This window comes from Abramis brama (genome assembly GCF_963993115.1).
Source record: "Abramis brama genome assembly, chromosome: 21".
In the NCBI taxonomy this organism is placed as follows: Eukaryota; Metazoa; Chordata; class Actinopteri; order Cypriniformes; family Leuciscidae; genus Abramis; species Abramis brama.
This window is the reverse complement of record NC_139983.1, coordinates 11,746,637-11,770,081: the sequence shown is the minus strand read 5'-3', so window position 1 is coordinate 11,770,081 and position 23,445 is coordinate 11,746,637. Positions and strand designations below refer to the sequence as shown.

Sequence of the window (23,445 nt, the reverse complement as noted above, 5' to 3'; positions counted from 1 at the left end):
TATCTATCTATCTATCTATCTATCTATCTATCTATCTATCTATCTATCTATCTATCTATCTATTATTCAATCATTCAGTCTATCATTCTATCTGTTGTTCTGTCTATCTATTTGTCATTCTATCTATCTATCTATCTATCTATCTATCTATCTATCTATCATTCTATCTACCATTATGTCTATCTATCTATCTATCTATCTATCTATCTATCTATCTATCTATCTATCTATCATTCTATCTATCTATCTATCTATTTATCATTATATATATATATATCTATCTGTCTATCTATCTATCTGTCTATCTATATCTATTTATCTATCTATCTATTATTCAATCATTCAGTCTATCATTCTATCTATTGTTCTGTCTATCTATTTTTCATTCTATCTATATCTATCTATCTATTATTCAATCGTTCTCTCTGTCATTCTATCTATCTATCTATCTATCTATCTATCTATCTATCTATCTATTATTCAGTCGTTCAGTCTATCATTCGTACTATCTATCGTTCTGTCTATCTATTTGTTATTCTATCTATATCTATCTATCTGTCTATCTATCTGTCTATCATTCTATCTATCTATCTATCTATCTATCGTTCTGTCTATTTGTCATTTTATCTATTTGTCGTTTTATCTATCTATCTATCTATCTATCTATCTATCTATCTATCTATCTATCTATCTATCTATCTATCTATCTATCTATCTATCTTAAATTTGAACACTGCAGCCTTGTCACACAAACTTCTTGGCTTTTTGCACTTTCAGTAAAGTTGAAAAAAATTGTTCTGACAAATTTTCCTTCTAGTTCTGATTCTAATTGACAAAAATTCCTTCAATAATCACGTATGCATGTGTACAATAACGCCTAATGCTGAGTGACATGAAAGTAAACCTTGAAAATTGGCCTTTTCCTTTTCTTTGCCTTCTGTGTTCTGCATCCCTTCTTCTTCCTTTTGCCATTTCACTCTTTCCCTTTTTCATTTGTCATTCCCTCTCATCTATTAGTTAAAAATTTCTGCTCTGTCCTGCAGACCTATACCTCCTCACATATGTATTTGACATATAGTTTATCCAGATGCACTCTTTCAGTGCCGGCCTGTCGCATGTGATTATTGTGTGATGAGAGCCAGTGTGTGCCGACGGGTGAATGGATGTGATTAGTGTTTGAACGTCAGCTCGTTCTGTGTCATTACATTTGCTCTGAGGATTTTCCCCTTTTCTCTCTCAGTGTGTAATTTGACGCACCAGTGCAACAGCAGAAAGACCGGAGATGCACCTGTGTTTGAGTGCTTATCGTGTTTAATCGCCTCGACATTACGTACGACGTACACAAGTTTGAGAGCCCTTGTCTGCTCTGTTTGGAAAGTTGTCCGTTTAAAGGGATAGTTCACTTCAGAATTAACATTCGTTCATTTACTCACCCTCATACTGTTCCAAACACAAGAAGATATTTTGAAGAAAAATATCTAAATGGTTTTATCCATATAATACAAGTAAATGGGTTTCCATGTTGTTTTGGACCCCTTTGACTTCCATTATATGAAAAAAAAGACATCTATCTCAATTCCACTGATGTTTTGTTCTGGTCATGAAACTAATTACAATAAACAGGCCTTATACCTTGACAAAAGCCTGTCTGTTAAGTCTTTTCTATCACTTTCTCATCAGTGCTCGGACAAGCAACCGTTTGTGAGTTTATAAAGGAGGTGAGTGCACTGAAAGTCTTCGCTGAATTCACACTGCAATTCTATACTGTAAGAACGTGACATTAAAGCCTTTTAGTCACAGCTTTAGCCCAGACGAAGGGCCTTGAACAAATAGAGCTTCTGTGACTGCGATCTGCACCTCTGCCTGATCTACAGATGGGCCAATTGTGTTGTGTAATAAAGGCGTAGTGTGGTACTGTACAGCCAGATCGGTGCAGACATGACCCGGGCAGCGTCCCCTGGTTATACAGCTGCTCTCTCTGCGATGACTATGTCTCTATTTGCCCATTAGAGAATGGCTGCTCTGTTCAAACGTCCCAGTTCAGCTTGTAGCCGTGACATTGAGGTTGAAAAGCGATTTAAAGATGCTTATATAACGGTGAAACTCCTTGAGGATATGGCAGATGGAGTCTTCGTAATTGGGGTTTATGTAAGAATTTGACTCTGTTTGTGGTTTGCCATTTCGAATCCGTCAATATTTTGCTCTTATAAGCTTATAGTTTTAATTATTCATCAGTGATTAATTATTTACATATCAATAAAAATGATCTATAAAACCGGTGTTCTGAGTTGCAAGTATGTTATGTGGTTGCTAGGATGTTCTGGTGGTTGCTTGGTACAGAGGTTAGGCCTAGTCTCAAATTTCTATGATTTTATTACACACAACTTTAGTTTCTCCTTTTATGATGTGTTTTTTTTCTTCAGTTTTGTTTGTTTTAATCTGTATTAGTCAATATTGAATATAGGGTTTGAAATTAACTTTTTCACTCACCGGCCAATTTGGCTACTAAATTTTTAAGTTACCGGCCATTCAGAACTTCTACTAGCCAAAAAGAAATGAACCAGATTAACTACATCACACTATATATATATATATATATATATATATATATATATAAATATAAATGGATTTCATGCATTCATTTCTTATTCAAAAAATCTAAGACAGAGGTTTTTGTTTATATATTACTATACTATTATATATATATTACTCACATATAAACAAAAACTTAATTGCGATTAATCCATCTGACAGCACTTTATTTAACCATTTAATTTATTCAAAACAAAAGTGATTTGGAAATGCATTGTTTTTGTCCATTTTTGTGATGTGTATTCAAAGAGATGATATATAGAAATGGAAAGTTGCACAACCAATGAAAGGGTCTCTATCCCGAGGTGAAAGTGGACATCCGTTGAACACTGGGCTCTTGTGTGTGAAATATTGGCCCCTCTGTGGAGCACAGGAAGGGGTGAGGGCACACATCATATACACACACACATACATACACACACACACATACACAGCCCGCCTCTCGAGGGCCACTCAGATAAACTGTTTCCAAGCTGCTCGGCCGTTCTGTTTTTACTGGGATCAAAACATCATTCAAGGAGCCATGTTAACCCCAGCTCTGTGTGAGCCCTCTTCCTTCATCCGTCATGTCCAGTTCTTCTCTATAACGATAACATACCTACAGCTATACGTGTGCCAGATGAGAACAGCTTACTGTGCATTTAGCTACTATGCGAATATGTGACTTGTGACTTGCATGAATGTGGTGTAGAATTTTGATGCCGATTTGAGCTTGTTGTTATGCAAAGCATTCAGGAATAATCACGCTTCGATGAAGTCACCATGTCGGTTTCTTTTCTCATTTCAATAGGCTTATTCTCATTTGTGTGGGAATGTGTTTTTTTCTTTCTTTCTTTTTTTTCGTACGCATAATATTCACTTTTGCAGTTGAAGCATGCTTTAGTTTTTATTTTTAAGTAGAGATGTCACTAGCACAGAGTAGATGATTGGTTGCCAGGGACAAAAATAATAAGTATTCTTATAGGTATAAACTCACATTCAAAGATATATTTTTGAAAGAAATTAATACTTTTATTCAGCAAGGACACGTTAAATTAATCAAACGTTACAGTAAATACATTTAAATTGTTAGAAAAAAATTCTATTTCAAATAAATGCTGTTCTTTTGAACTTTACTATTCATCAAAGAAGCCTGAAAAATATCAGTTTCCACAAAAATATTAATCGGCACAACTGTTTTCAACAATGATAATAATAAGAAATGTTTCTTGAGCAGTAAATCATCATATTAGAATGATTTCTGAAGGATCATGTGACAATGAAGAAATTATGCTGAGAATGCAGCTTTACCATCACTGGAATAAATTACATTTTAAATATATATAAATTAAAATATAACACTTTTTTTTAAATTGTTTTTCATTTCACTGCCATTTCATTTTTGAATTGTAGTATATATTATTGTATTTGTTTGTATATAATAACTTGAATTCTTGTCACATTCCTGGATGTACATCATTGTTCTTTTTTAAAGGTACACTATGTAACCTTTGGCCGGCTGAAGATGCTACTGTAGCTTTACCTGTTAATAGACACGGTACTTCTTTGAAAATAAATTCCAGCACAGCGCTACAACAACCATAAGGAAATGGCCCTTCACATATGGCAATTTATCTGTTTAATAAAATACCTTACTCACATGCTGAGTAATAAAAACGCCATCTCCAAAAAGCCAAGTCAATGTTGATTCTTGTTTTATTACAAGCTCAGCTTTTTGCCAGCAGAAGCTCCTCTGTTAAAAAAAAAAAATATATATATATATATATATATATACACATATATATATAAAATATAAACACTTATTATAGGCTTCCCATAGTGAATCAGGGTAAGACAAAAACACATTTTGGAAGAAGGATTGATGTTGTATTGAAAATTTTGTTAATTTTGAGCAAAAATAAAAAGCTAAATAATGTTCCTTTAAGAAATAATGCTCATGAGCTTTACTCATGTTGATATGCAAGTTAATGAAAACTATCTTTATTTTATTACTTTGTTTAATGTATTTGTTATTGTTTGAAGAGATTTGATTCTGCACTAATTATATGTAGATAAATGAGAGTTTATGTTATGTTTATGTTATATATATTTGCACACACACGGGTTGAGCAAAATATTGTGAATGCCTGGGAAATAGACAATATTTATTGATTAAGGTGTTTTTCCACCTTTTGCCTTGGGTATAGCTTCCAACCTTGAATAGATTTATACTTTTGAATAGTCTCCAGTTCATTCAATTTGAAGGGTCAGAAACAGGGCAGAAAATGGTCATGAAATTCTAAATTACAACTTTTCAATACAGGAAACCTTGACTAAACCTTGACTTTGTAGGGTCTTTTATTTATAAGAAATAAACTACAAACAGTAAAGTTAGGCCTTAAAATGCGTAATAGAAATAGTACATCTTTGTCTTCAATTGAAATCAGCCTGATATCTCTATGACGCCCTCTGAAATCATAGCATTATTAATGTTTTTATTTCAGTTTGTGCTCGCAGTGGGGCGTGATCTTGTGTTTCCTCTTCAAACAGCAGTCTAACGCAAACAAACAGTACACACACTGAGACGCCGTCTCCGCTTTTCACTTCTCATCGCATGGCTCCGCACAGAGATGAGAGGAGATTATTTACCCGATGTCTGCTCTCAGGTTTGTGGTGAAAGAACCACAACTTCAGTGTGTTTGTTTAAACGACTCGCCCGTTGGCTAATAGCCGACAACTTATAATGTTTTTGTATACGTGTGCAGCTTTGCGTAATCGTACGTCTAGTATTAGTGCTGTTTTTTTGCCTCAAAACTTTCTGAAAGTAGTAAACTCCACATGAAACGAGAATCTAATAGACTGAAATGTTTAAATTATACAGAAACGTTTGGCATAAATGCTGCATGTTCCTCCATTGCAGCTGTAAAGGGCTGTCGACAGTTTAAAGCTGGCCGAAACCCTAGCCAAGAGACCACGAACAGGCCTGAAATTGGCGCTATGGTTTTGCCATGTTTTTCTATTAAAGCAGGAAGTAAAGGAATAACAATCAAACCCAATGAAAGAATAACAAACCAGCAAGAAAGTTGGATTCTCTCTTTGTCCTCACACAGGGCCGCACTGTCCCATCCCCCGTAGTACTATGGGCCGTTCGGATGTAAACTCATGGTTCAAGAGCTCTGGAATAACACGCTACGTAAACAAGCCTGGAAGAGTTGAGGTGAAGACAGCCAGTCTCAGTTTTGCAGTCACCCAGAACCCCACTACAGATGAATGAATAGAACAAGACAGGGGAGCTTTTGAACACTGCCTTTCGCTGCAAATAAGACTCGTCTGGTCCAGATATGTCATCTCTGTGACCCGTAACGCTCCCCTGTTGATCTCTACATGTGTAAACAGAGTTCAGCAGTGGCCATTCACTTACAACAACTCCGAAAATGGCGGGAGAAACCATCTTGCTCTAAACAAAACAATGGAGGGCCGCAGGCTTAACTGGACTTAGTGAGTGTTTTTATTTGCTCAGTATTTGACACAATGTAGTTATGTGGCTCGTCAAATTCACATTTCCCACAAAATAGGGACAGAAGAAGAGCAACTCATGTTCAATGATTTTGATATGCTCTTCCCCACCCAGTTTTATGTAACGTACTTGACCTGAAAAGTGAAAGTCTACGCTTCTGTTTAAAAATGCTGGAGATTAAGATATTTGTCTGTCATTTAAGAACAGCTGTACTTAAAAAGGCATTGATCAACCAAGCCAAATGCTGTATTTGATTTGTGCACTCTTTGTAGCTTAATTGAGAAGTCACGCCGGGCGAGACGAAGCTGACAAGAGAAAAAGCAGGACTGAGAGATGACAATGCAAATCTCCAGGCCGTTGCAGAAATGGACTTTTAATACCATAAAATGTAGCATAATACACATCAATGTACACTGCTGTTCAAAAGTTTGAAAAGTCTTTGAAAGTCTTTTATTGTCACTTAGGCTGCATTTATTTGATAAAAAAAAATACAGTAATACTATGAAATATTACAATTTGAAATGTAGAACTGTTTTCTGTTTGAAAATATTTGAAAATATAATTTATTGTGATGGAATTTTCATCATCATTACTCCAGTCTTCAGTGTCACATGATTTGCTGCTCATAAAACATTTATTATTATTATTAATACGTGAGACTTTTTTTTTTCTTTAATGTACAAAAGAACAGCATTTATTTGAAGTAGATTTTTTTGTAAATATTTACTGTCACTTTTGATCCATTAAATGCATCCTTGCTGATTAGAAGTATTAGTTAAAAAGCATAACTCTATAAATAAAAATGTTACTGTCAAAAATGATGTTACTGTAGCAATTTAACAATGTTTTGCTGTAAAAGTACGTTTTGTCTTGTTGAATAAATATAGCTTTTGAATATTGTAGACATTTAAGAAACCATATATTTTACTGTAAAATTTGAAGTATTGTTCTGTTAAATCTAATATGGTAAGGTAGCTTACAGTTTTTTATTCTTTTTATTCTTTTTTTTTTTTTCAACAAATCCCGCACATCATGGTGGCAACTTTTGCAGACAAGCAGCGCATTTACTTCAGAATGTGGAAAACTCTTAAATTAGCCACCATTGTCATCAAAAAAAGAAGATATAATATAAAAGATCAAATATAATTTTATATTTTCATAGTAAAAATAACAATAGTAACCATGGTATTTTGGCAGACACTTCAGTTACCTTGGTAAAACAAGACTGTATCATATGTAAAGTTTGATTTGCATTCAGACTGTGTTGTCTAGTTCTCCTCTAAACGGTTTGTTTTGACAGCAGGGTGTGGTATGACAGTGTCAAGTGTCTGTGTAAGATGGGCAAGTGATGACTGTAGTCGGTCTGTTTGTCAGTAGTTCCACACTGACTCCTTATCTGCCGTTGATTGACAGAAACTCGCCTGGCTAAGTTCTTGTTTATCGTCGCGCTCCATCAAGTTTTCCCATCTCCTGACCTGCAGATGCTGCAGAGCGATTTCACGCCACAGTTACGGCTCGCCACCCTGCAGAGTCACAGCGGCTGTAACACAACTGTCACAGGGTTCAGCGGACAAAGCTCTCAGATCACTTCTCAAGACTTCTATGGCTTCAGTACTGCTAAGTTACAGGGATTTTGCAATGCCGTATTAGATGTTGTAATGGTTCACAGTAAAATTGCTCCACTGTTAGTCACCGAACATTGCATGTGCTCGCAAAACCGAAACATGGTTGCCCTTTACTTGAAGTTTGGGTTTATAGTGCAATTTAAACATATTCACAATGCAATGAAAGTGCAACAAAGCTATAATGTTTACATATATTCAAAAATCGTTGATAGGTAGGTATTCAGTAGATAGATATGGATGGATGGATGGATGGATGGATGGATGGATGGATGGATGGATGGAGAGATAGATAGACTTTCAAGATTTGGAAAACGAATCAAGATTTGTCCTTATATCAGTGCACGCTAAGAGTTTCTTCTTCTGAATGTTTATCAGTGCTCTAAATGCCTGTAATTGTTTGTGCTGTTTGTGTCTAGTTAAGAATAAAACCCTCGTCCAGTTGTCCAGTGTAATCTGAGGAAGGCTGAGAATCTGATGTCAGTCCGTCCAGCTGTTCTGACATGTCTGCGTCTGAACAGCTGCTGAAGGCCACTCACTCAGGCCACGCATATCATTTTATTGTGTCTGTTCTGGACGCTGCATGTTTGAAGTTCCTCGTCATGCCTTTCTGTTACGAGAGCCCTCTTCCACTGACGCCAACTGGCCAAGTGCGGCCCGGAAAAAGGCTTGAAGTCCAGGAAATGGTGTTTATCACCAGCTTTACATGTTTTGTCATATTACTGACTCATGTGCTTTCTAATAACATAGTTTCATGGCAAAATACAGTAATTTTTTTTCGGTTATTGTTGTAGGTTGTCTTTTTTTAATATTTGATATATATATATATATATATATATATATATATATATATATATATATACACGGTTCAAAAGTTTGGAGTTAAGATTTTTAAATATTTTTGAAATAAGTCTTTTATGTACACCAAGGCTGCATTTATTTGATCAAAAATACAATAAAAGCAATAATATTGTGAAGTATTATTACAATTGTAAATAACTGTTTCTATTTTGATATATGTTCAAATGTAATTCATCCCTGTGATTGTAAAGCTGAATTTTCAGCATCATTACTCCAGTCTTCAGTGTCACGTGATCCTTCAGAAATCATTCTAATATGATGATTTACTACTCAATAAACATATTATTATCGATGTCAAAAACAGTTGTGCTGCTGCTTAATATTTTTGTAGATACCATGATACTTTTTCTTCAGGGTACTTTGATGAATAGAAAGTGTAAAAGAGCAGTATTTATTAGAAATATAATTTTTTTTCTAATGTCTATTAATAAGTCCTTACTGAATAAAAAAAAATCTTACTGGCTCCAAACTTTTGAATGCTTGTGTATATAATTTTTGACTATTATATATTATTATTTTGGAATATTATGAATATTAAATTAATATCATTCAATTTTCTAATTTTTTCTCATCATTCCCACCATTTACCAAACCCTGTGGTTTCTTCTGTGGCAGATTTTCAGTGAATAATGTTCACAGGTTCACTTTCCATACAGTGTAAACTGTGGCTTGTTTTGTTTGAGTTGCTTGATGTACATGACAACTTATGGTTCCACCAATAGCATGAGTTTGGGGCGGGAACTATCTGTTTATCTAACCAATAGCAGACAAGGCCGTTTTTAGGCAACCTGTTTGAAAACATCCATTATTATTGGAATTGCTTTTGAAATTGTTCACTGCAGCTTGTAGCCTGTTGTCCTAAACATTGTATACATTTTTTTTAATTCGCTTGAAATGAAAACATTGACATTTTCCTTAACAGACTGTAAATTCTCACTTCTCTTTGCTTTGGGAGATGTTACAGCAGGAGTATCGCGCAGCCCCCGTCTCATCCTGTCAAGCGTGAGATCAGGCGTAGAGATAAGGTTCCCCTCACAGATGGATGAGTGGAGATGAGAGGGATAGACTTTTGAAAATGAACCGGGTTTGAGTGCGGCTGTGCGCTCCAGTAGTCATCACCTCTTCACCCCTGACTCTCCTCATCTGCCAGACGGAGTGAAGAGGGGGGCTCACCTCGCTTTGATCAGCCGAGCCAGGCAGCGGCGCTAAGCCACGCGGCAGAAGGCCTCGTCTCTCTGCTTTCACAGGTGGAGGAGCAGGCTTTCATGGGATCGCTCCCGTTACAGTGCGCAGAGGTTTCGTGAGGTTTCAGCTTGGGTTTGTGTTTGATGATGGGCTGAGTGGAAGCCACAGTCGTGCTGTCTGAGCAGATGGACAGATGTGTGTCCTCCTGCGTGACACAGGCCAACATGGGCCCACTTTACAGGAAACTACAGGCTCCTGAGTAATTCTGCTGTCGTTGGATGCAGAGATGACTAGCTTCTCAGATGTGATTAGTTGATGAAGTGCTTTTTGGGTGGACATGTTTAACTAAGCTATTTATTGCTGTATACACTACTGTTCAAAAGTTTGGGGTTAGTAGTTTTAAAAAAAAAGAAAAAAAAATTATTCAACAAAGATGCATTCCATTGATCATTTCAAGAATCCAAAAAAAAAAAAATGTATCACGGTTTCCACAAAAATATTAAGCAGCACAACCGTTTTCAACATGGAAGAACAAGAAAATGCAAAGCAAAGGATCATGTGACACTGAAGACTGGAGTAATGATGCAGAAAATTCTGATCAAGATCCTGATCATGATATATATATATATATATTTTTTTTTTTATATATATATATATATATATATATATATATATATATATATATATATATATATATATATATATATATATATATATATATATATATGCATTACATAATATAATATATTATGTATGTATATGCATATGTTTTATCTGATTTATTTATTTATTTATTCCTATATATTATGTATTATATAATATATGTATATGTAAATGTTTTATTAAATTTTTTTGTATTTTTTTTTTTTTTTAAATGTTTTATTTATATTCCTGGAAAAAAAAATAGATGGCCAATCAATAGGCACATTGCCTTGCTGTTCATTAATCTTTTTAAATAGCGATCATCAACTGTAGAGGTAAAGAGCAAATCATAACCAGTTTTTATTTATTTATTTTTTATAACTGCAATAAGGCACTTGAGGGCTATATGGCTTCATGATGTAATAAGGCTTCATGATGTAACGCATGACTTGTGGCTTATAACTTTATTTTATGCTGGTTCATTTCATTGTTTCGCCCCTTTGACATGGCTCAGTGTTTTATATCATAGGTGAGTGTGTTTGCAGCTAGATTACAGACAGTCATGAGTCTCTCTCCACTCATCTGTTTCCTATCAGACCTGTTCTCACTGCCAACCTGTCAACCTCTCCCTCTCTCCTTCTTCCATCTCTCCCTCTCCTCCCTGCGGGTGTACTGGAATGGACCCCAGTGTCCTATCAAAATCCTGGCTCACACCCGATTCCCTACGACCAGACCGGCATCTTGAATCTATCAGTGCCGTCACATGATCACGTTCAAGTTCTGCCACACCTAAGCTCTTCCTATCCTTCTCTACTCCATTCTTATTCTTTACCAGCCAAAGGATGATCAACATACATTGATGAATAAACATGAATAAAACAATATAAAAATCTTAAATGTCACTTTTGATCAATTTAATGCATCATTATTTTAAATTACTGGCCACAAATTTTCGTAAGGTAGTTTATATACTAATATGTAAATTATTTGCATCACTGTAAGTTACATTTATCGTTTACCAGGTTTCTCTCCTAAAAGGATGTCCCATCATGCATTGCAACAGATCCGTGTGTGTGTGTGTGTGTGCGCTTGCCAGCGATACGTTTCAATCACACATAGATGCCTTTCCGTCACTCCCCCTCATTCCAGATAATTTTGGCTCTATGGACAGATGCTGTCCTGTTCGCAGATGGCTGAGAGTCCGGGCTGCTCGCCCACAGGCCCACCCGGGCACCCCTCACTGATTACAGCTCCTCCTGCGGGGCCGAGGCCCCCACATACCTGCGATACGCTCGGCAGGCCCTCAACAGAGGAGCGTTCCAGACTCAAATGGCCTGATTGGAGCTGACGGCTTACTTTTCAAAGGCATGCCTGTTAATTACCAAATCTGAAGCTCTGAAGGTGTGCTAAGCCAATATAACGCTTTGCTGGCTGGGCTAGATAGTAAATAGTTTTCAGGTAAAATGTCATGTGATCTCCCTCAAGTCTGCTTGATTCCAGGCCTCGGTCATAGAGTTGTTGTTGGGAGCCGGTGGGAAGTGGCGCTGCATGAGAACACAGATCTAACGTACAGCTGGCGGACACACACATCAAGAAAGGGCGTGGACAGTCAAAAGCGTTTGTAGATATCAAAGCAGTTTTGGTTTGAAAGTTTTTGCTCTAAATGATATTTTTATGGAATAGTGCAAGCTGTGGGAAGGTTTCTAACTGCTTTTTTGTGTTTATAGTGATGCTTAAAGTGGTCATGAGAAATTATTTAAAAAAGGTTGAAGTGAAAAACATAATGAAACTTCCATAACTTCCACTCTAGTTCCACCCTAGAAAAATCTAAGCTGCAAAAGTTTGTCAATTTGATCCAAACATTACAAAAGAGCAGCTAAAATTTATTTTTTACATAATCTTTCAGGCTGATCTTCACAGTTTGAGTGATACATATCCGATTGTTTTGTGATTCTGTGATAATGTAATGCAGCTTTTTACAAAGAGGCTTTTTTTAAAGGATGGAAAATTAAAAATTTACAATATATTGGACGCAATGGCAATCTCATTACGCATTCAGAGAGGGTGTTTGCATAGTTTTAAAGAATGAAATGCTCAAGTCAGGGAGAGTCGAGAATGTGGTTAAAAAAATGAAATTATGAATGTTTTGGTACAAATGTGATTTGACTCCTTTAACCCCAGATTTATTACCTATTTATGTATTTAAAAATTGGTTTATAAAATAACTCAAAATAACTCATGGTGAGAAATTAAGCTTATCACCAATCTTAATTCTTCATTATACATTTCAAAATACTATCATTATACCATTTAAATGTACTATTATACCATTACAGCTGCTTAGCTAAACGATTAAATCATAAAGGCAGTTTGTTGCTTATTTTCTTTAGTCTATTTCAGTATGTTCAGAGTAGTGTAAAAATAAGACTTAATTTAGTATTCTAGACGTAATCGTTGACGGGGTGAGTGAAAAAGGACTTCTCTTGTTTTCTTTTGTGTTGAAGGAAACCTCATTAAATCAGAGTTTGGCGAGAGAAAGGCCAGCCTGGCAGAGCTCTTTCTGGAGCAGAGCCGATTTCTCAATTATTTTACCTTTCTGTTTGACCTGCTTTGAAACTGGTCCATATGAGTTTTTTTTATTCTTAGCCATTTTTGAGGCTCGGTCTCTGAAGGTCCCCTAGATTCTCTTGGGACAAATAACCTACTTATCTAAAAATAACAGGCAGTCCAAAGGAGTGTCCTTAGCAGTTCACTTTCTATGGCTTTATTCTTTCATGCTTTTGAAAGCCCCTATCAACGTGGCTCCTGTGAAATGCATCTTTGCTGGATGGAAAAAGTTGTGTTAATATATTATAATGCAGCGTTGCCAGAAAACTGACGCTTCGAAATCCCTCTGTAGCAAGGTTTAGTTGTCCTGCTGTGGTCTAAGTTTGTGAGAAGATTCATGTTGCCGTTCTTTAACCCCTCCAGTTATGCTGGGCTAATATAATCGATCCAGCAGATGGTGGCCATATTAGATTAAAACTCCTAAATATATTTTGCTGTATCATTAAGCAAAATATAATACCAGTATCTAGGTCACATTTCACCCCAAAATCAAAATAAGAAATTCAATTTTGCTACTAGAAAATTAATATTTGCTACTAGAAAATGAATATTTGCTACTAGAAAATTAAGCTTTTTAAAATTATTCTCATGACATTTAAGAATGTTTTCCCCAAGTTTACATGACTAATATTCATCCATGCATGTTTGGATGGATTTTAAATTTTAAAAAAAAATGGTAAGTTCTGTTTCTCATTATTGACAGAAATTGATACAGATTTCAGTGTAAAAAGATTTTTTTTAATTTAAATTATAAATTATTTGTATATCCTGGTAGTATGTTGTATTGCCTTAATCCATTAATACTTATAATATAAAAAATATATATACTTTTGTACATTATGGTAATGAAAATTTAGGGGAAAAGGGGCTTAATTGTCATGAAAATAATCTCACAACACTATTTTATTTTTATTTTTTTTATTTTTTTGCATTTTACTCATTAGAAAATTCCAAAATTGCCACACTTTGAGCTCTCATTCTACTCTAATTGCAGTCAGCTAGTAATCTTAATTTGGTAAACATTATGTCACTTTATTAATATTGATGAGTCTGTTGATTTTCAGATTTTTTTTTACTTGTTTGTTTACATTTTGGGGTAAAATATGACCCCGGTCATGCTACTGACAGGTTTCATGAGATTCACCTCTTGGCCGCCGTGACATATAAAGGCTTCTGATGGCCTACAGTGGTCTTAAACAGTGGCCTTGTCTTTGTGATGTTCCGATACAGTGTCCAATGCTTTTAAAGAGCCCTTGGAGGTAGAAGGGGGAGGTTTCTCAAAATGAAGACGGATAAGATCTTTCTCTGTTCTCTTTCACTCTCTCTATCTTCCTCGGTCTCTCTCTCTCTATCTTTGGCCCTGAGCAGTGGCCTCGATGACCCTATCTCCTCTCGGCTCCTTGACCCCTGTGTGTGAGGTTACGGCTCGGCTTCTCCACATGGGAGTCCTGCCTGCTGTCTTAAGTCCAGCTCTCTGTTCCAACCTCTCCTGCAGATCCAGATGAAAGGAGCATTGAGAGGCTGTCCCATCACCCCAAACCCCCCTCCAGCCCTCCTTGGACAGAGCAAGAAAGGGGGGATGAAAGCTCCTCTGGCCGAATGCAAATCCCCCTCTATCCCAACTCAACCCTGCTGCTAGATCTTCACACAGCGGCCCCCGTCTCTTTATCAGTGGGATCTACTGAGAGGACGCTCCACGTGACCCTGATTTCAAACCATATCAGAAGCCCCTCCCAAACCAGGCCGTAGTTCCCTCTCTAGGGTGTAGGGTGGGGTCACGTGGACCCCATCCTAAGGTCATAACCTCTTGACTCTCAATTAGCACTCCCTGTATTCAACGCTGCTCTTGTTTCTGAGGTCGGGACTGATGGAAAAGGGGGACATGGGTGGTGGGCGGCGCTTTGCAACACAATGCTTCAATCGGCGGCCCATGCGGCTTTTCTGAGCGGTGCTGTAAACAAGCCCAAAGAAAAGGATTAGTTAAGAGCCATTGAAGGCTTTGATTGACTTAATCTGTCTTTAGGGGATAGGAAGTTTGATGGGGTTTTAAATGCTCCGAGGACGACCCCAGCTCCACCTGGCCTCATGAACGCGGAGGCTTACGGATCTGCAGGGTTATGTCAGGAGGTCTCCACCTGTGGAAAAAATCCCTATAAATCAAAGTCAACCTGACATTTATCCCAAGGAACAACCCTTGGGCTGTGTTCCACAGAAATGAGGCAGGGAAGATGGTATAATTAATTTATGGACCATTAGTCTCGCTTTGACACATTGGCGAAAGAGTGAAAGAAAGAACTCTTGACCGACTCTTTAAACACACACCCTGTTTCTTAGCTTTGTATGGTATTTATCTTGTTTTAAACCTGCATACCCTTTTATGATTTATCTCGGCTCTCTTTAGAGCATGGGAACGGTACTGTGATGTCACTCTAAGAGAGTACATAAAGCTGAAGGAATGTTGAGTGCTGTTAACACTGTAGCGCTGTAGTCAGCACTTCCTTTACATTAAAGAACATCATCTATCTCAGTTAAAGACCAATCGTTTCATGAACTATCTTTGTACATGTTCTGTCATTTCCCGTCATTAAACTTGAATTTCCAGATTCAATTCCAGTTCATAAGCTCTCAGTTCAGTTAGCTAGTTAGTTTTGTAGACTTCTTTTTAGAGATTCATCAAAAGGATTAGCTCAAAAGAATCATTTGTTCATGAATCTGACTTGTCCTGCTGTATCTTTTTGACTTCCTAAAATAACCGGTTTGAATGATTTTGTTCACAAGCCCATTGTGTTCCTCGCTTGAGGATAAAGAACATTTCACAAAGCATTTTTTCAAAATAAGCCCACAGTTCTCTTGTTTTATGCCTTCCAGTCTAGTTCTGTAAGTTTGGGTTTTAAAACGTGTCTGGCATTGGCTTGCAGCAGGGAAAGTTTGAAGGTGAATGCCTCTCTTTAACACATTGTCATGCCTTTAGGGGAACTGAGTTGAGGGTATAACTGCGTGTGTGTGCGTGTGTGTGTGTGTGTGTGTGTGTGTGTGTGCGTGTGTGCGTGCATGTGTGTGTGTGTGTGTTTGTTTCTGTAGCTCTAGCCCAGCTGTGCTCATGTTATGTTGTCACCTCATGCTGAAGGATGAGCCGGTTTGAGTTTTCTACCCAAAACACAGTAGTGTTTTTTGTTTTTTTTTACTCCAATGAGCACACACACATATATATAGTATATATATATATATATATATACACTATTCATAGTTTTCATTAATCATTTGTTTTTAAGTCTTCTAATGTCAAAGTCTCTGTCACTGCAGTTTTTGTGCTAATTTCATTTTTCCCCTTGTCTTTGTTTCTCCTCAGAGTTCCCGCAGCTGAGAAGACTTTCAGATGACACGTTTTTTGGGGACAACGAGAAAGGTATTTGTGTAAACTGTTTGGTATGTCTTGATTGTTTTCATATGTATCAGTGTAAATGCCTCAGACTTGATTCGCTTCATTTGATCTCATTTCCCCTTATTTAAATTCTTTACTCGTTGTTGTTGGTGAAGAGCAATTTCACACAGTACAACACAGAGACCTTTCCAGAGGCTTTGTAAAACTCTGCCAGACAGCTTCATTCTTGACACTCCCCAAATTTCTAAGCAGCCAGATGAGAGCAGAGAAAAGACAGAGTGAAGTAGAGTAGATGTAAGGGGTAAGAAGGGGGGGGGGGGGTTGACTTATCTGTCCATCCTGAGAGTTTGGAACGGGGTGTAGAACTCTGTTAAGTGTTTGCAGGTGTCTTAGAGGAGGTTTGAAACTGTGTTTGTGTATTTAACGCATTCAGACACTACATACTCATGAGTTATTTTTTTTCCCAATGGTTCATTTCTATGGAATAAGTGCATTCCCAAATTGAGTCAGGTTTGTGCCTTTTTTTGGCACGTATTCATCTGTTTTTGTTGTTTTTTTGGATCCCTGGTTGAAAGATTGGGGTTTCTGAAGCACTTGGCTACTTTCCCCATCTCTGAAGAGCATGCTCTTCTCTTTCAGCTGAGCTTTTATTGTCCATAGTGTACTATTTTAAAGCTGTGCTGACGGATAAGGTTTGACCTTACCACCTGGTCCTTTACAAAGACAGATACCAATCAGTTCTGAATCTAGTTTGAGATTTAAAGTGATAGTACAACCCAAAAATGAACATTCTGTCATCATTTACTCATCCTCATGTCCTTTCAAACTTGTATGACTTTTTTTTTCTTCTGCATAAAACTAAAGCAGCTGTTTTTTCTTCTTGGTGAGCGGTCAGCTCTCATCTCAGATAGCTCACTCCCATCTGCTGCTCACTTAGTAAAGACTTGTCATGTTTTAACTGTTATTAATACGTGAGGAGTAAGTAGGACCTAGAAGAGACTAGACACCGATGCTGACATACTGAGATGTATTGTGCAAGTATAGAAATTGCAAAAGCATGAATAAGTGATGGAGCTTTTAGGGTGTTTGTCTTTTGAAAGAAAGTACTATCCTTAATGGATCTATAGTATCGGTTATTTGTCTTACAGAAGCCAAAATGTGGCTCTAGTTGTACTAATGCAGTATTTAGAAGGGTTTTTGTAATGCATGTTTAATCATTTTAGGTGTGTTTTTGTGTAGAACTAGATGAACATGAAATTTTACAAGGATAGTTTACACAAAAATGAAAATTATCTAATTTACTCACCCTAATGGTTGAGCAATCATGGCGCATTTGAATGTTTTAATGCACTTTTAGGGTATGATGTTCACACTTGGCAGGATTGGTTCAATTAAAACGAACCCTGGTGCAATTGCTCTGTTAGTGCGTTCATTTGAATAAGTGTGAACGCTGCCATCCGAACCCTGGTGCGCACCAAACAATCGGACTGAAACCCACCTTTTCAGGAATTGCTGTCTCTCCTTGCAGCAGATCTTCATTTATGTGTGCAACAGCGCTTTTTCGACTCTTTTACACGTCTTATAAGCTCTTCATGACTTCTCAGTTGGTAAAAAAAATACCACCGTATGTACACGCTTGTATTTTTAGATTCAGTGTTAAAAATGGCAGTGTGAACGCTGAGCAAACCAGGACTAAATTTTCTTTTTTGGTTCAGACCAAAAGAACCATGAGAACCGAACTACAAGTATGAATAGACCTTTAGTCTATTCCTTTCATTTGTTGGGTGCACTGTTCCTTTAAAAAACATCAATTTTTTTTATCATGTCCCCATATGACCCTTGGCTCTCAGGAATATTTCAAAAAAGACATCTGAGTGACCAACAGCACTGTTCAGAATGTCAGAGTTAAAGTAAGACAATTATCCCATTGTTGCAATGGTTTGATTTTTGTTCCAAACCTAAATTCTCCAAGGATATGCAGAAATTTTAGGCAAATGCATTTTTATGTTTTGCTTGGTTTCAATCCATTTTAAACCCCCAACCGCAGAGTACAATTATGTAAATGTCTTCCATTTTGCGTTAGAAGCCATCGTCCTGAGATTGTATGTTTAAAGAAAATTATTATTTGTGAAGATTTGTACTGATATCTTTTCAAAGCCTCTTATTAAATTCTCCAATCCCAACAATCTGAGAACGTCCCAACACACTGACGTCCCTGTAGTCTTCAGCCAGGTCTGCCTCTCGACTCAAGTGTGATGTTCTTGGCTGCGCAGTCGAGGTCTTTTCACAGAGAGGTGAATGCCCACACAGAAAATTAAATCATAGCCTTAGTCCTAAAAAAGGAAAAGTTCCCCGAAAAAGGAAAATTCTGTCATCATCTACTCATCCTCATGTTGTTCCATGAGTTGCTTTTATTTCTTTATTTGAGTGGAAGGGACCTGTTTGATAGCCTGTTTGTCTTATTTATTTATTGTTTGTTTGCAGTGTTCAGTGCCACTAGTGGCTCTGAAATCGCACACTGCTGCTTTTAGGCAATGATTCTAGGAAATACTGCATTCTTTTTTTTGGTAACACTTTAGTATGGGGAACACTTTTTCACTAGTAACTATGACTTTTGCCTCAATAAACTAATTTACTGCTTATTAATGGTTAGTAAGGAAGTTTTTGTAGCGTTTAGGTTATATTGGGTAGAATTAAGGGATGTAGAATATGGTCATGCAGACTAAGGCATTAATATGTGCTTTATAAAGTACTAATAAACAGCCAATATCCTAGTAATATGCATGCTAATAAGCGAGAATTGAACCCTAAAATAAAGTGTTACCCTTTTTTTGGCAGTTTCTCATATTCATCTGCTACTCTCATTTTTAACACAAAGTCTAGACTCTCTTTGAGGGCTTATTTTTTATTTTTCATTGAATGCTGTTTACTGATTCATGACACCCACTATCATGCTTACTTGGGTATGAATAGCTCAGGGCGGCTTACATGAACATGTAACTTAAAAGAAGTTTTTATTTCTGTTGGTGGATAAACTCCCACTCTCTTTTCATCTGTATATTTCTGTTTTCATTCTTTCCCTTTCACTGCCTTGATTTGCTCTCTCCCTTCCACCCTGAGGTGTTGTAGTCATTCTGTAGCGTTTGTAGGCCATAGGCTTTTCCAACAAGGATCTGTGCCAAACCTGGCCCATCTGCTCCACAGAGGCCGTGTTCACTGCAGACGGCCATAAAGACACACTACAGCAAACAAACATGCCGAGGGTCTTTTACCTTTGAATAATGTGTGAAATAACATTACTTATTCAGTCCTCTCTTTTTTCAGTAGTTTACAGTACAAGATGAAGGTCATTGCTTCCATTGTGAATGAGTTTCAGGCTCTTCACAATGTTTTAAAGGGACAGTTCACCCAAAAGTGAACACACTCATTTACTCATGTTTTTCTTAACTTGTATGACTTTCTTTAAAAGATGATTTATTTTTTTAGAGCAGAATGTTCTGGTTACTTTTTGCTAAAGAGCAAAATGCATGGAAACTAGCAGTCATTAGAGTATTAGTAGACTGTCTGCTTAATGTCTGCTAACACTTCATTTTGATTTGACATTCTACTGATGATAAGTAACTTTGCAAGTACGTCAACTTAACCTAACCTAACCTAACAGTCTACTAAAGTCAACTAATACTCTAATGAGAGTTAGTTGACATGTAGTTGCAAAGTTACTTATAATTAGTAGGATGTCTAAAGTGGACCATCGAAATAAAGCTTCACAGTCACATCCTGGAAAAAGAAAGTCATGCAGTTTTTGGAAAGACAGTATAAGTATATGATGACAATATTAATTTGTGGGTGTACAGACCCTTTAATAAGCATGTTGCCACATTTCTGACTATGCTTGTGCTGATAGGCTTTTTATTTGTGTCTTGTTCAGGTTATTTTGCCAGTGCTGGCAACAGACAAAAGACAAATCACAGTCCAAATTATGACGAGTCCATATTTTCCACGTGGAAGTGCATCACCTCATGATCTCGTTATAATAGTCGATCCATATCAGATGTTTAGATCCGTGGGTGTTTTTCTTTATTATTATATCCAGGTTATGATTCAAGCGTGGGGTGTGAAGTGGCTTTTATTAATCATCTATTGAACGAATCTGATTGTGTCAGTTTGCTTTGAACACACTCCAGTAAAACCATGTGCTGGCTGTTCAGTCTGTCCAAGGCAATGAAGCTCAATATTTGTGGGAGGGAAATTATGGGAGAGGCTCATTGTAAAAAAATCTCTTTAGGTCTCCTAGTAAATGTTCTGCCTTTTAAATGATGTTTTGTAGATCAAAGCATACTAGAAGATATGTTTAAAGGAGACATATTATGGAAAACATTACTTTCCTTGCTCCTTTGAAATAAAAGAATTTGATTTACTATATAGGTGTATTTCAACATACTCCCTCTCCAACCTGTACACATTTTTATTGATACTAAGCTACAAAAATGTCCTTCCAGAAGTCACAAAAACAAAGAGATTAATATATGATGACCCACATAAAAATTATATCTATACCTCAGCCTATAGTCTATCTATATATACAGTATATATATACAGTATATATTAGTTATATTATATAATTAATACATTTTTTATATATTTTTCTCTATATATCGAATTTGAGGTCTAAATACATTCTCGCCTGAAAAACTCTTAAAACTACATTCTGTGACACAGCAACAGTAAAATTATGTTTTTGTAAAATTATGGTGGTTTGCTCGTCCGTCATGACAGTCACAGAAATGTTTCAAGCGGACTGAGACAAATGGTGAAACGGTTTCAGTGCTGATACTTGGGGAATATTCCACGGCTGGAAAAGGCTCTCGGCCAATCAGATTCGAGAACCAGAACGAACTGTTTTATACATATATATATAATTGTCAAGAGTCTGGTAAAGATAAATACAAATAAAAAATAAATAAAATGAAGTGTTATTTAAACAAGAATATATACTGTATATAATATATGTTTTATACTTACTAACACACACACATGATATACACACACACACACATATACAAGGCAGAATTTTTGCCTTTTTTGAGGTTTAAGTCAGATGCTATTAAAACGAGTTTTAACATTCTCATACTTGCAAGACAAAGGAGGATTGTGACAGTAGTCTCATATGGACATAAATCTCATATTTATAAATGTAAATCATCGTGAATATATCAATGTTTTATTTATAAATGCATTAAATAGGTACAGCAGTGCAAGAAAACTTGACTAACAGTATAAGGACAAAAATAAAACTTGTGTAGAATACAGGCCTATTCCCTTTATGCGATACAGCTTCATTTTCCTCACCAGTGACAATTGCTTAACAGCTTGAGAAAACACACAGGAAAGAGCATCTTCCTCTGTTGTATGTGTGTGTGTGTGTGTGTGAGTCTGAATGTGATCTCCCTGCTGATCTCCATCAGTGTGTGCCCGGCGATCCCGTGAGGCTCTCTGTTCACTCACACTTCCTCTTCTGCACGCCCCATTGGTCGGGGTAAATGCCCACCCAGCCTCTGCCTGCTGCCCCCCAAAATACAGAGGAAATGACTGATGAGTGTTTGCTTGTGTGTGTGTAAGTGTGTCACCGCCAGGCCAGTGTGACGGTTATAAAAAAACGTCCTAATAAGCAGCTGATGTCAGTGTGTTCGGATGATGAGTTCACAGTCCTATTCTGTGTTTCATTAACTGGAAAGCCTTCATTATTTTGGCTTAATAGGATGACTTAATTGCATTGAAATGTTTGAATTTTAGCAAATGGAGCACTTGGATTGTGTTCTCATTGGATGCAAGTGTTCATAAAGGCTGAAATTATTAGCTTTAATATAGCATATATAGCTTTTATATTATATTTGCATTTATTTTATGCAGAATACAGTAAAAAGAGTAATTCTGAAATATTATTACTCTAAAATAATCTTATTTTAAAATAACTGTTTTCTACTTTAATATATTGTAATTGTAATGTATTCCTGTGATGCAAAGCTGAATTTTCAGCATCATTACTCCAGTCTTCATTGTCACATGATCCTTCAGAAATCATTCTAATGTGCTGATTTGATGCTTATGAAACATTCATTATTATCAATGCTGAAAACAGTTGTGCTGCGTCATATTTTGGTGGAAACTGATGCATTTTTTCAGGATACTTTGATGAATAAAAAAGTTCAAAAGCAGCATTATTTTTTTCATTTTACAACTTTTTTTGTAACATTATAAATATATTTCCTGTCACTTGTGATCATTTTAATGCATCCTTGCGAAATAAAAATATTCTTAGTGACCACAAATAATTTCTACTATTGAAATCTTGTTTATGCAATGCTTTTGCATTGTTATAATCTCAACTGTTGTTTCCATCCCCACAGGTGAAGACATGTTTCTGCACACAGATGGAAGAGGAAGTGATGTCAGAGTGATGTCAGTGAGGCTGCCCTCTGCCAAACAGGATCAAGAGTCTGTCAGCCTCAGCTCTGTTGAAGGAGACACGGACGCTTCTGCTAATGATGTGTTTTAACAGCGAAGACCCTATGAAACCTCTCTGCCAGGAAACTGCTAAGTGCCTGAAAGGAATGAGATGTTCTTGATGTTCTAAATTATTAACATTACAGACGCTCATAGTTGGATGATAAGAGATATAATGAACTTTTTTCTTGTCTCTTATCATCACTGTTAAATAAAACCATATGTATTGTAATTGTACACTTTTTATACAAATAAATTTTAAACAAATCCTGCAAAACTTTTTCATTTAATTTTTTTTATATAGTTTTAACGGATTTCTCGCCAGGTTGACGTCAGCTGTCGAGTTGATTCTGTCTGAACAGGGATGTTCTCTGTCATGGTAATGGCAGCGCAGTGCATTACTTCATGAGAGAGGGTTTTCACATCATTAGTCTCAGACTGCTGTTTCTCCCATTACAGGGGGAGATATCCGCTATCAGATGCTGCTTTGCAGTATCCTGCACTGATGATGCCTGTCTAATAAGCATCCTGTTTCCTTTTCAGCACTCAAGACA

General features: G+C 36.6%; 1 protein-coding gene across 3 annotated transcripts in view; it reads left to right on the top strand.

Moving 5' to 3' along the window:
- Nucleotides 1-23,164, top strand: part of kiaa0586 (KIAA0586 ortholog) — a 124,064-nt gene extending 100,900 nt beyond the window's left edge. For all 3 annotated transcript variants that reach the window (XM_084096719.1, XM_084096718.1, XM_084096717.1), the window contains 2 exons: nt 16,355-16,411; nt 22,795-23,164. In XM_084096719.1, the coding sequence (XP_083952845.1) occupies nt 16,355-16,411; nt 22,795-22,943 (206 nt within the window). In that variant the 3' untranslated portion in view covers nt 22,944-23,164. The remainder of the gene's footprint in view (nt 1-16,354; nt 16,412-22,794) is intronic.
- The last annotated feature ends 281 nt before the right edge of the window (nt 23,165-23,445 follow it).